This window comes from Neomonachus schauinslandi, chromosome 5 (genome assembly GCF_002201575.2).
Source record: "Neomonachus schauinslandi chromosome 5, ASM220157v2, whole genome shotgun sequence".
In the NCBI taxonomy this organism is placed as follows: Eukaryota; Metazoa; Chordata; class Mammalia; order Carnivora; family Phocidae; genus Neomonachus; species Neomonachus schauinslandi.
The window spans coordinates 103,281,760-103,295,042 of NC_058407.1; the positions used below are offsets into that span (position 1 = coordinate 103,281,760).

Here is a 13,283-nt window from a genome sequence, read left to right on the forward strand (position 1 = left end):
TCTAGGATATTAAAGTCTGTAATTACAAAGGTCACAATAGTTAGATTTGTATTGCTCTTAGGCATTCTTAATTTTTAGGTGTAAATGGTATTAGTAATAGAAAATCAAAATTATATATTATCAACTTTAAAATCCTTTTTTTTTTTTTTTTTTAAGAAAAAGATTTATTTATCTGACAGAGACACAGCAAGAGAGGGAACCCAGGCGGGAGGAGTGGGAGGTGGAGAATCAGGCCTCCCACAGAGCGGGAAACCCCATGGCGAGGCTCGATCCCAGGACCCTGGGATCATGACCCCTGAGCCAAAGGCAGACACCCAACGACTGAGCCACCCAGGCACCCCTAAAATCCTTTTTTTTTTTTGATTCCATGGTTTTCATCATGACCTAGGGTAGAAATTGAGGATAAATACAAAAAAAGGTCCTAGTGGGATCTATCTAATTAACTCATCCTTTTCGTTATTAGAGTCCCAAGGGCCAGGTCAAGGCACTTGGTGGCTCCTGTGCCAAACAGAAGAAGAATGGAGACAGGTCACTGAGAGTTTTCGGGAGAGGACCTCCCTTCGAGAACGGCAGCTCTATAAGCTCCTCAGTGAGGACTTCCTGCCCGAGATCTGCAACATGATTGCCCAGAAGGTATGCAAATGGATGATTCCTCCCCTCTGCATTATTTAAGGATGATTCATAGAGTTTTTGGGTGTATTTCCATGGTCTCCTGGAAGTGGTACAAGCCTTCACTCTCAACTGGAGTGTTAAAATGGGACCTTATGCCACCCACTCTCCTTCACTGTGGATATTCTCCTTACCCCACGAAGTCCTCCGTGCCCCCCACTCCCTAGTACTTAGAATGGCTTTTCACAGTCTGGAACCAGCTTTCCTTCTCCCATAGCATTCCCCAGGAAATGTTCCCAGAGCCCCCAAGTATGTCTCCTATCAGCCTGTGCATACTTCTCTATATATGCTGCTTTTTGGGGGCGGGTAAAAGAATCCTCTCTCCCACTAAGCAGCAAGCTCTGAAGAGTATTTGTCTCTGTACTTGCAATGCTAGCTCTGCCCAGCTCCACATGTAAGCTGTGTGTGCTGCTTTCTCCAGCTTCAGCACCTGATAGTTTCATAAACCACATGTTCTATATTTTCACCCAGTATACAGCCTCGTGTGTGCCTTCTTCGAGTATCTTTCCCCCTCTACTTCTCTACCCATTTGAATACTACTCTCCATAAGCTGTCCCTTGTTTCTCCCAGTTTTAAGATTTTCTTCCCTAACATGTTTTCTCATTACTTAATTCCATTTTGATTTGTTTAAGCCTTTTTGGATTAGGCACCATGTCTTACTGTTTGAAACCCCACAGCACCTAATGTAATGCCTTTTCTATGGTGGATGCTCAATAATAATTCACTTTGCTTATTTCATTTCAATAATTCTAATACTTTTGATGCACATGTTAGTAGAAACAGACAAATTTGACCACCTGCCAATGAAATCTACGTAGAGAAAGTAGAGAAAGTATAAATTAATTGCTGCAGTACCCCCAGGGAAAAACAAAATAAGAGATATATTAATTTGTTGTGAATCCAATGATATTTATAACTTTTAAATAGGTTGATGCTTTGAAAGGATAATTGTAGAAAGTCCCCATGCTCTAATAGTAGGATCTTATAAATAGTGCTTCAAGAATTACATTTTCATGGATGAGCAAAAAAACCCTGCATTTCCCCATTACCATACTTAATTCCATATACTAAAATTACACAAGTTTTTGTGATCTGCAACCCACCATGCCAGTTTTTCCAGGAATCGAAGCACATAATCTGATTTTCTTAAAGTATTATGTTGAGGTGGTTTTTATAACTTTACATGCGTAACATGGTATATGACTTTATCAATACCACTAATATGGCACATTAAGTCATCTATAAGGTATATGCCAAATCTGCTTAAACCTTCTTTTATAATTTCTTCCCTTCTTTTTTTTTAAAGATTTATTTATTTTAGTGAGAGAGACTGTGCGCAAGTGGAGAGGGTGGCAGAGGGACTGGGAGAGAGAATCCCAAGCAGGCTTCCCACTGAGTTCGGAGCCCGATGTGTAGGGCTCCATCCCAGGACCCTGAGGTCATGACCTGAGCTGAAATCAGGAGTTGGACACTTAACTGAGCCACCCAGGTGCCTCTGCTTTTTTACTGCAGTATTCAACCTAAGATTTTTTTGAATAGGTAAACTAAGGGGGAAGAAAGTCTTATAAGCAAAAAACTGATGGTTTTTTTTTTTTTTTTTTTTAAGATTTTATTTATTTATTTGAGAGAGAGAGAATGAGAGAAAGCACATGAGAAGGGGGAGGGCCAGAGGGAGAAGCAGACTCCCTGCCGAGCAGGGAGCCCGATGCGGGACTCGATCCAGGGACTCCAGGATCATGACCTGAGCCGAAGGCAGTCGCTTAACCAACTGAGCCACCCAGGCGCCCAAAACTGATGGTTTTAATGCAAAAAATTCAAGGGTTGATTCTTTTCAAGAGAATAAAAAATTAAAAATAAGGTAACCCTTAAGTATAATTCTGAAGGAACATGAAATTATAAGCTGAACGATAATAATAATAGATTTGGTATTTGTTTTTTTTTTTTTTAAAGATTTTATTTATTTATTTGAGAGAGAGAGAATGAGAGACAGAGAGCACGAGAGGGAAGAGGGCAGAGGGAGAAGCAGACCCCCTGCTGAGCAGGGAGCCCGATGTGGGACTCGATCCCGGGACTCCAGGATCATGACCTGAGCCGAAGGCAGTCGCTTAACCAACTGAGCCACCCAGGCGCCCTGGTATTTGGTTTTTTAAAAGATGTTATTTAAGAGGGTAAGAGAGAGAGCGTGTGCACAGGAGCAGGGGCAGAGGGAGAGGGAGAAGCAGACTCCCCTGCTGAGCCGGGAGCCCAACATGGGGCTCGATTCCAGGACCCTGGGATCATGACCTGAGCTGAAGGCACATGCTTAACCGACTGAGCCACCCAGACGCCCCAGATTTGGTATTTTTTTTTTTTTTTTTAAAGATTTTATTTATTTATTTGAGACAGAGAGAATGAGAGATAGAGAGCAGGAGAGGGGGAGGGTCAGAGGGAGAAGCAGACTCCCTGCGGAGCAGGGAGCCCGATGCGGGACTTGATCCTGGGACTCCAGGATCATGACCTGAGCCGAAGGCAGTCGCTTAACCAACTGAGCCACCCAGGTGCCCCAGATTTGGTATTTTTAAAGGTGTATATTGCTCTAAATTTGCAAACCTCAATGAAATGGGGTATTGATTACAAAAGTAAGATAATCTAAATTGTGCAGTAGAAATCTTAGCAGACCAGTAAGTAGGGGGGAAGAATTGTCACAAAAGGATGCCATCAAGAGCTCCAGAATCATTTGGATTTATTCATAGGTAAATTTTCTAAACCTTCAAGAAAAGATAACTTCCAAACATTTCCAAAATGAAGAAAGAAATGGGTAGCTCCCCTTGCTCACTCAGATATACATATCTTAGATTCCTCTTCCTCATATAATTAAACATACCCTCTTCATTCAGTAATATAAATGTAATATAATGTAATATATATATATAATATGTAATGTAATATAAATTACATAATATGTAATATAATGTAATATAAATGTCAAGTCCTTAATGCTAACAAGTAAAAGCCAAAAGAATAATCATTCATAACCCATCATAGTTAAACCTAAGCTCCTGATACTGATAACATTGTCTTGGAAGTTTTATCCAGTGTAAATATGCAACCAAAAAGAGTAAGAGGCAAAATATTAGAATATTCAGAAGACAGATGCTCAACCAACTGAGCCACCCAGATGCCCCTCTAAATTTCAATTTTTTATTAGTAAAATGAAAGCTCTAACTTCACAGAAGTTTTTATGGGAATTAAACAAAGGAAACCATGTCAGTGTACCTGGCATAGTACTTAGTTACCAATAGGCACTTGGTCCTTCCCATTGTTTATGGCTGTAGATAATTGGTTAGAAACCTCGGTAGAAAACTAAATCCACATTTCTCACCAAAATAAATGCAAGTCCAAAGAGAGTTAAAACAGATAAAATAGGGGCTACTGGGTGGCTCAGTCGTTGGCTCAGGTCATGATCCCAGGGTCCTGGGATCGAGCCCCGCATTGGGCTCCCTGCTCAGCGGGAAGCCTGCTTCTCCCTCTCCCACTCCCCCTGCTTGTATTCTCTCTCTCACTGTGTCTCTCTCTGTCAGATAAATAAAATCTTTAAAAAAAAAAACAAAAAACAGATAAGATAAATCTTGAGAGGTAATGATAGTCCCCTAAACATTGAAATAATAAAAGAATGAGAAAACCTGCTTTGACCATATAAAAGTTAAGCTTTTATGGTAAGGTTTGAACGAGGATATAAGCTAGTAAAAGTATTTGTTGTTAATGTTACAAGCTGTAATATTTAGACAACTTAATTAGATATTTAACAAACGAATTGACTAAGAGGACAGATAATTCATACAAGAGTATATAGTAAAGTTGTAGGGGAACAAATTCATCTTCTGTATCAAGAATACCACCTTCCACATTAGTAATTTTTGTCTGATTTGGCAAACTTTGGGGTCAAGGGTCAAGTTGGTATTGGCCTTTGTTGCTGCTAGTATGGTAAACTGCCCCAATATCTTGGGGAGTTCCATGGTAAATTTTTACATTTATTTAAAATTGAAGAGCTCTTCCTCTTGGGGTCTTGAAGCTCATAAAGGAGTTGCTCATAGGCATATTTGAGGAAACTGCTGTGGTAGCTTTTGTGAAAAAGAGGGTCATGACACTGTTGTGTGTGTTGTCAAAGTTGACAGTTGGATTCCTTGCATTTGTATTGAGGCCTAGTCAATCTCCTAAAATGAATGCTTTCTAAAGCTTCTCTTTAAATCTACCAAAATTGCTTTGCAGTATTTTCATGTTGTATAAACCACACCATTCTGTCGTCTGATTTTTTTTTTTTCAGTCCTTTGTGCCTTTACTTCATTGATTTTTCAAGTCTGAAGACTTTGGATTAAGTGGTGCCAAAACCAAACCTGGGTGATGCAGATACTGGTATTGAAGCCACAAAATTACTGAACTGCAAAGCCTTTGCTGACCACCTCAATATAGGTTACAGTGGTGAAGCTATGGGGCTTATTCCACAAATATTCCAAATCTTACGCTGACCTTAAATAATTGCTTAGTCTTAGATAATTTGCAAGACTCCTTTCTTGAAATGTCCTATAGTGATTGCCTTCAAGCTCTTAAATTTTCTCAAGGCTTCATCTTCTCAGGCAAGCACTCTTGATTTCTAGTCACTGAGTCTTTTTCCCCACTTCTGTCTTGCTATTTGATTCTCAGCCTGGGCAGCTCCTCTCACTTCTCACTACTGCCACTGAACTGCCTTGTAAAGGGGAGTTCTACCTCCAGCTGCTCATAATGCCCTCATTCAGAGCCATTCCCTTCAGCGGAAGGAGGTAAAACATGGCTTTCCCTTAATAATTTGAAACAAAACATTTTTTTTAATGTTTAAGCAGTTAAAGAAGTTTTCTGCCAGTGTTAAAGATTGACAGAGGAGACCCTTAGTGTCTATCAGTTTTTTTGTTTTATTTTTTTAAGAGAATAAACTGGCTTGTTACCTTCTGGAGTGGAATAGTCATTTTTACTGACTGTCCAAATGATGCCTTTGGCTCTCATCTTAGGTAAAGCCATCACCTGTGTGCCTTAAAGGCCACTCTTCTTCTGGCAGCAGCAGCAGTAGCTGAGAACACCCTAATCTGTCTTTTCCTTTCTTTTCCTCACTTCTAACTATAGGGAAAGCGTCCACAGCGCACAAAGGCAGAGTTGCAACCTAGGTGGATGTCTGACCACCTGTCCGTCAAATCCATCAAGCGAGAGGTGAGTGTGTGTGAGAGTAGAGAGGAATTTTCAGTGTTCAAAAGGATTGCTCCATTTTATTTCAGGTACTCCTTTTATTCCTACTTTTTAATTTAACTTTGCCTCAATTTTTAGATCCCAGACCTTTATGGAGCATTCCTATATGTAAGATGCATTTTTAGAAAGGGAAGCAATTTAAAAAGTATGAAATGAGGCTGTGCTCTTTTGGATCTTACAGTTAATCTCCTGGGATGATAAATAATGTCCATATTAAATCTAATAGAAATGAGAAGGATAAATACTATAATAGATATATATGTAGTAGAAGTTCATGAGTGCAAAGATGGAAGATATTAGTGGTGGGCAAAGAAAGGGGAGCTGGGACAAGCAGAGCTATATTTCTCCCAAACCTTGCAGGATAGCTAAGATTTTGGTGGTGGAAGAGTAATATACAAGAGTAATATAAACAAAGCACAGAGGCGGGTGGATATATCATGTGGTCAAAGAACAGTTTATATTTGGATTTGTGTCTGGCATATAAGATACGTTGTAATATATAGTGGAAGAAAATGCTAAAACAATCAGATTTTGGAGCCCCCTGACTATCAAGCTTATCTTCAATAGGCAGGCAGTAGTGGTAAGTGAGTTTATGTCATTAGATCTTTGTTTTAAGAAGGTACCTCTCTGGTTATACCATGATAAATGATTTTTAAGGAAAAACTGGAAAGTAAGAAATCATTTAGTGATAATATACTTGCAGCACGAAAGAGCAGTGGAGTCCCTGCTGTTGGAAATGTGGGTCTAAAATGGAGGAGATGATGGGGGTGGGGTGTGGCAGGAGAGGTCATTAGAGAATGGTTGGTGTCAGGGTCAGGTTGCAAGAGGATGAGTAGTGAATAAAAGTTCTCAGGGATTATCCTCTTGTGGTTTTGAGAAATAGGACAAAGAAAACAAATCATGAAAAAGTAAAGAGGACAAAGGATTGAGGAGAGCTTGTGGCAGTTTCCTTTTTTAAAATTGGAGATGTCGCATGGACATGAAAGATGTCCATGAATGAGAAAGGGAATGCATGTAGCTGAGTCTGATAAGATGACGTGCCTAAGAGCAGGGTCTTGCCAGGGAATAGAGTTGCTCCCATTTCTCAAGTTAAAGACACAAACTTTTGAGGGGGCAGGAAAATATTAGGAGTTCATGTTGCATGTTCCTCTGTCCTCTGAAGGTGGAGATAGGGCATCAGGTAGGAGTGGAGATCTAATGAAGACAAGATATTTGGGTCAGCAACTAATGTATTAAAAAAAGGGTTTTCCAGCACCCAGGAGCCAACTATGTGTGGGTATTTTCATTTTGTAACCTAGAGTAGTTAAATGACTTTAGCATCACACTTGGAGGAAGGGACAGAATTGATACTTATATTTACTGAGATTTAAAAATTAGCAAGATGGTAATGGAATGAGGCCTAAGGATTGCAGGTGTTGCCATATTGGATGCTAGAAGTCAGGTAGGAGAAGGAACTGAAGGATGGAGCCAGGAAGAAGGGAGAGGCGGTGTTAGTGAAGTGCGAACTCCAGATCCCTCTTCCCATTCTGTGAAGTTTCTAGGAGGCACCTCATGCTCATGGCCCTCCGTCTAAGCCCTCCATTTCCTCACTCTTCCTTCGCTAGAGGTTTTTCTTTGTTGCTGCTAATCTCACTCTCGAGTCCAGTCTCTGTGCTGGCCTGTGTACTTTTCAACCTTTTAATTACTTTTAGCCTTATGTTTCATTGAATATTACATAGTTTAGTGGTCTTAGAAAGTATGGCGCCTTCTTAGTGCCTCAGGGTGATGTTTTCATGACTCTTAAACTGAAGTGACAACATGGTCGTTTATTACACAGATCTTGTCGTTAACTAAGTATATTCTACCTTGAGCCTAAAGAAAACAAAAAGTTAGTTTATAAATTTTTATTTACTTAAATACATTTGCATTTACCCTTTATTTCTCTTTTTTAGCTCATAGATGGGTTCTTGCCACTAGATAAATTGCCCAACACTTAATTACCTTTGGACTGACAATTCTGTAATGACTGCTTCAGTCTCCCCAGTCTCTTGTTTCCTATAGCAGTCATTGGATTTGGAATGGCCTTTGGTAATTGGTATCCAGCCATAGTTCTCAAATGGTTTTCTAGTTTCTTTTGTTTTGTTGTGTCCTCTCCACTTTTCTTCAATACCTTGACAGTTAACACCTCCTTTAAAGTTCTCTTTCCTATTTTCTGTTCATTGCCCTTGACTGAGTCCTGAATGCCCTAGTGTACATTGCAGATTGCATAGTAATCTGAATACAGACCAAAAGGTTCTTCGTGGCTGTAAGAAAAGCTTAGCTGCAGACACTAAAATTTCTTCTTTCAGTTATTCTTAGCAGTGTTTCTCTTTTTTTCTGCTGTCTTTAGTTTTAGGTATAACTAACCATGGTATTGCAGAGATCCTGAATATCTGCTCCAATACCCAGTTATCCTAGAGAAAACTTAGATGTGGCATGAGTTTTGTGCATTTGTTTAAGCAGCAGAAAATCTTCAGGCGATAAAAGCCTTATAGGCAGGGTGTATGACCTATATTGGTCACCCAGGAGTCCAATCTTTTTGCCTCGAAAAGTCTTTTAATTGTGACTCCTGGGGAAAATATGAGCAAAGGGAGGTAGTCTTTCTGAACTTTGGGATTAGGGCTGCATTGGTTATTTTTGTCAGTAGACTCTGGACATTGCTGTTGCTAGGGAGCTCTTTGTGGTAGTATAGTCTCGAGTGTGCTACTAAAGTTGGCAAGGGTGCCACGGTGTCTGGTAACCTGCCCTGGGTGAGGAGGGAGCACGGAAGGGGAGTCCTGGGCACTGCTTCAACCAGATTCTATTTATAATACTTTAGAGGGTTTCAAAGTAGTGTTTCTAATTAGCTTCTCATTAAAATCCCTCCTTGATTCTAGCACGTCTCTTTCTTAATCTATAAAAGATTTAGATACCACCTGGTTTACTGACCCCTTTTAAAGAAAAAAAAGAACATTGCAGTGCCAAACGGTGTAAGAATTTTTTTTTATCTTTTCAGTTTTTTGTTTTGTTTTTGTTCATTTGGTTGTACTTGTTCTTTAAACTATTAAAGTTTAAAACACTAGCAAAAGTGTCTTCAGGCAGTGAATCCTGTCTTTTAGTGGTATGTTCATTAACACTGCTGGAAATCATAACAGTAACTTTTAAAACATTCTTGATGCACTTGGACGTTTTTTTTAGATGTATATGATGCAATTTATATAAAATAATAATTGTTGAGAATTCACATCAGATAAGAACTGCTGAAATTATAACACATGATGAAAGAGAACCACGTACCAATTTACATTCCCACCAACAGTGCATGAAGCTTTCCTTTTGTCTACATCCTTGCCAACACTTGTTACTTCTTGTCTTTTTAATGATAGCCAATCTAACAGGTGTGAAGCAATATCATCTCACTGTGGTTTTGATTTGCATTTCCCTGATGATAAGAAATGGGGAGCACCATTTCATGTACCTGTTGACCATCTGTGTGTCTTCTTTGGAAAAATGTCTTTTCTGGTCCTCTGCCTATTTTTTAAATCAGATTGGTTTTTTGCTATTGATAAGTTTTTTAAGATGCCATAAATTTAAGTTAGTTATTGTATCTTATGTGCTTAGCATAAATGTTAATGTATTGGGGATAAAAAGCAACTAAATAGATAGATGCTGCATGACTCCATTTATGTGAAATATCCAGAGCAAGTAAATCCACACAGAGAGCAGATGCGTGGTTGCCAGGAGCTAGAGGAGTGGGGAGTAAGGACTGGCTCGTTAATGGATTCGTTGTGTTCTTCTGGGGTGCTAAAAATGTTTTGCAACCTAGTGTAGGTGGTGCTTACACAACACTGTGAATGTACTAAATGCCACTGAGTTATACGCTTCAAAATTGTTAATTTTATGTGAATTTCACTTGGAGTTTTAACAAAAAACTATATGAGAGTAAGTTTTACATATTTTTAAATGATGTAGGGCCTCTGATTTAACAGCAATTTTTTCCATCTATAATTATCCTAAACTTTAAGATTCCTGCTTCATTGTTACCAAAATAAACTATTCATAATCAGTTTTTAGTACCTCATCTTAAAAATTGAAAAGTTCTAACCTTTGGGTACTTTAACATATTTTAGACTTCTAACAGGGAACATATAGCAGAGGGAGTAAAAAGTTAATAAAAACTAGATCATTTTAGAATATGTCCTAATAGTTCATTTCTCCAGTTTACTTGGGAAGGAGTTGTTCTAAGTCCAAAAGAATTTATGTGCTCTTACAGAAAACTTGAGGGAATATATTAGAATACTGTGGAAGACCTAGTAATCTCACAGTTCACAAATCATCACTCCTACATTTTTACCTATTTGCTTCAGGCCCTTTCTCTATGCATTTATTACAAAACTGGCATCTTATTGAATATTATTTTGTCGTCTGTGTTTTTCATTTAACATTGTGAGCATTTTCATATTTCATTAAAAATTCCTCAGAACTACAACTTCTGTTGGGGCACCTTGGTGGCTCGGTTGGTTTCTGCTCAGGTTGTGATCTCATGTTCTTGAAATCAAGCCCTGTGTCAGGCTCAGGGCTCAGCTGGGAGTCTGCTTGAGATTCTGTCTCCTCCTCCATCTGCCCCTCCTCCTGTGCACCCTCACACTCTCTCCCCCTTTCTCCCTATTTCTAAAATAAATAAATCTTAAAATAACTTCTCTTGATTTTATACTGATGACTACATAATTTTACCTATTATTAAACATTTTTAGTATATTTATAAGTTTTCACCATTTTATTTTATTTTTTTAAAAAGATTTTATTTATTTATTTGAAAGAGAATGAGAGAGAGAGCACATGAGAGGGGGGAGGGTCAGAGGGAGAAGCAGACTCCCCGCCGAGCAGGGAGCCCGATGCAGGACTCGATCCCGGGACTCCAGGATCATGACCTGAGCCGAAGGCAGACGCCTAAGGACGGAGCCACCCAGGCGCTCCTATAAGTTTTCACCATTTTAAATAATGTTGACTCAAACCTTCTTAAAGAAATATCTTTGCCTGCCTATCTCATTTTTACAATAAAGTCATAAAAGTGTAATTACTCTGTTTAGGGTTCTTAATATATATATTAAGACAAATAATATATTTATAAAAATATATGTATAATATATATTATACAAATTGTCCTCCAGAAGACCTGTGCTGCAACAGATAGCATTCATTTTACCACATCTTTACAAATGTATCACTTCTTATCTTTCACATTTTGTAAGTGAAAAGGCTATTTTACATTTCTTTTTGATCATGGACAGTGGTTTTTATCTCCCGGGAATTTTGTATTCATGTTCAATCTGTTTTGGGGGGGGGCTATTGTTAACTGATTTGTGTTGGGGGTTTTTTGAGAGAGGGAGCTTGTGCAAATGGGTGGGGGGACTCCACAGGGAGCCCAGTGCAGGAGTACAACCCTGAGATCATGACCTAAGCCAAAATTGAGTTGGACACTTAACTGACTGAACTACCTATTGTTAATTGATTTGTAAGACATATAAATTGTCATACTTGTTGCAAAAATAATTATATAGATATTCTTGAGATTTATTTATCTTTTTTTTTTTTTTTCCTTTCCCTGCTTCCATTGACTTCAAACATGAAACACCTCCCGTGTTTATTTACAGATGACTCTTTGGTGACTTAATACTTCCATTCACATTAGCTTGAATTTCTTTAGTCCTTATTAAAATGCTGACTCTATTTAATATCCCCTTGTACTGGTTGAAAGAAGAATATTTCACGTGTTCTCACCTGCTGTCCTTTGAAGGAAGGGGCAGAATATACATTATTATTATTATTATTTATATGTAAATAACTTATGGCCTGTACACCTGTTTTTTCTCTCTTTTTTTCATTGCATCTGACATACATGTAGAAAGTACTACAATTTTATTGGGATGAAATAATTCCTTTGACCGGGCTTAGCTTTCCTCTGTCTCCTCCCCTTACCCCTGCTTGGAGTCACTATATAACTGAAAGGGGCAAAGGCAATTTGTTTCGGTTTGTTTTAACAACCGAAGTTCCTGATAACTTTTGAGCTGGGTAAAGGTGTTACCAAAAAGTTGGAATAATGAAGGACTTGTGGGGTGGGTGTACTTGTGTAATGGAGAGAAGATGCTTAAATAGCATTTAGGAGGCACTAGCTAGAGATACATTCTTCAGAAGAATTTTCCTTAATGTCAGTAGCCTCCCCATTTCAGAAACAATATCTAGCATATCGAAACTGCCTGCTCTGGTTATAGGATAAAGATTTTAGGGAACTTTCTTTAGTTTTTCAGTGTTAGGTGTGTGATGATGGTTTTTGGGTTTTTTGGTTTATCTGGGTGTTTAGGGATTTTTTTTGGTTTTTGTTGGGTTTTTTTTGTTTTTTCATTTTCATCTCCGTTCTTACTCATTTCAGATTTTTACCTTGTAGTAACAGACTCTTTTAAACTCAAGTTTGTAGGATTTGAAAGGTCAAGTGACTTTAGGAAGGTCTACTATCTAGGCAAGACCACTTCCAAATTCAGACTCAAATGAGAAATTGAACTGGGTTCCAAAGACCAGTTTCCGTGTTCAGTGAAGACTTATAAATGACTTGGAAATGTCAGTCTGTGTTAGTCTCTTCTCTCCTCTTTAAGACCACTTTTGTAATTTCCATGGTATAAAACCTTTGAAAATTTATCTAGCAGGTCTTCTTCCTACCAAAAAGATCTGTGAAGAAAAGCTTCACATTCCTGATTAAGGTTTATCTAAAATGGGATAATTAATGTTATCTTTTCTATTAGGGTATTGTGAATTCTCCCTTTGTTTTTGTTTTTGTGTTTAAAGATTTTATTTATTTGACAGAGAGAGACACAGCGAGAAAGGGAACATAAGCAGGGGGAGTGGGAGAGGGAGAAGCAGGCTTCCCGCGGAGCAGGGAGCCCGATGCAGGGCTCGATCCCAGGACCCCAGGATCATGACCTGAGCCGAAGGCAGACGCTTAACGACTGAGCCACCCAGGCGCCCCGAATTCTCCCTTTGTTAATACCGGATTCATTTTTCTGTCTCTGCAACTTATGCATGTTCTCTATTTCAGGCAACAGTTACTACTTCTTCAATAATAATTTTTTAAAACGTTCTAGCTTTCATATCAGCACAGAAGTCAAGGGAAGAAATGAAAATAAATAATTTCAGCCCTAGCTTCACTATTCTGGTTTACAGAATGGCTCAGATCTATTTATATTGGAAAATATGCAGAGTAAAACTTTTAATAGATTATTTTGGTAATCGTCCTATTTTTCTTTATCTTTTGTTAGATTTCTTAGGCAATCAGTTTCCCAGTGACCAACTGAAATCTTTATGTTAATGTC

The 13,283-nt window shown here is 38.6% G+C and overlaps 1 protein-coding gene across 1 annotated transcript in view; it reads left to right on the top strand.

The window, feature by feature from the left end:
* Positions 1-13,283, top strand: part of LOC110580898 (cat eye syndrome critical region protein 2) — a 172,537-nt gene that overhangs the window by 135,913 nt on the left and 23,341 nt on the right. Inside the window, 2 exon segments of the mRNA XM_021690584.2 lie at positions 464-633; positions 5,803-5,886. Coding sequence (XP_021546259.2) covers positions 464-633; positions 5,803-5,886 — 254 coding nt within the window.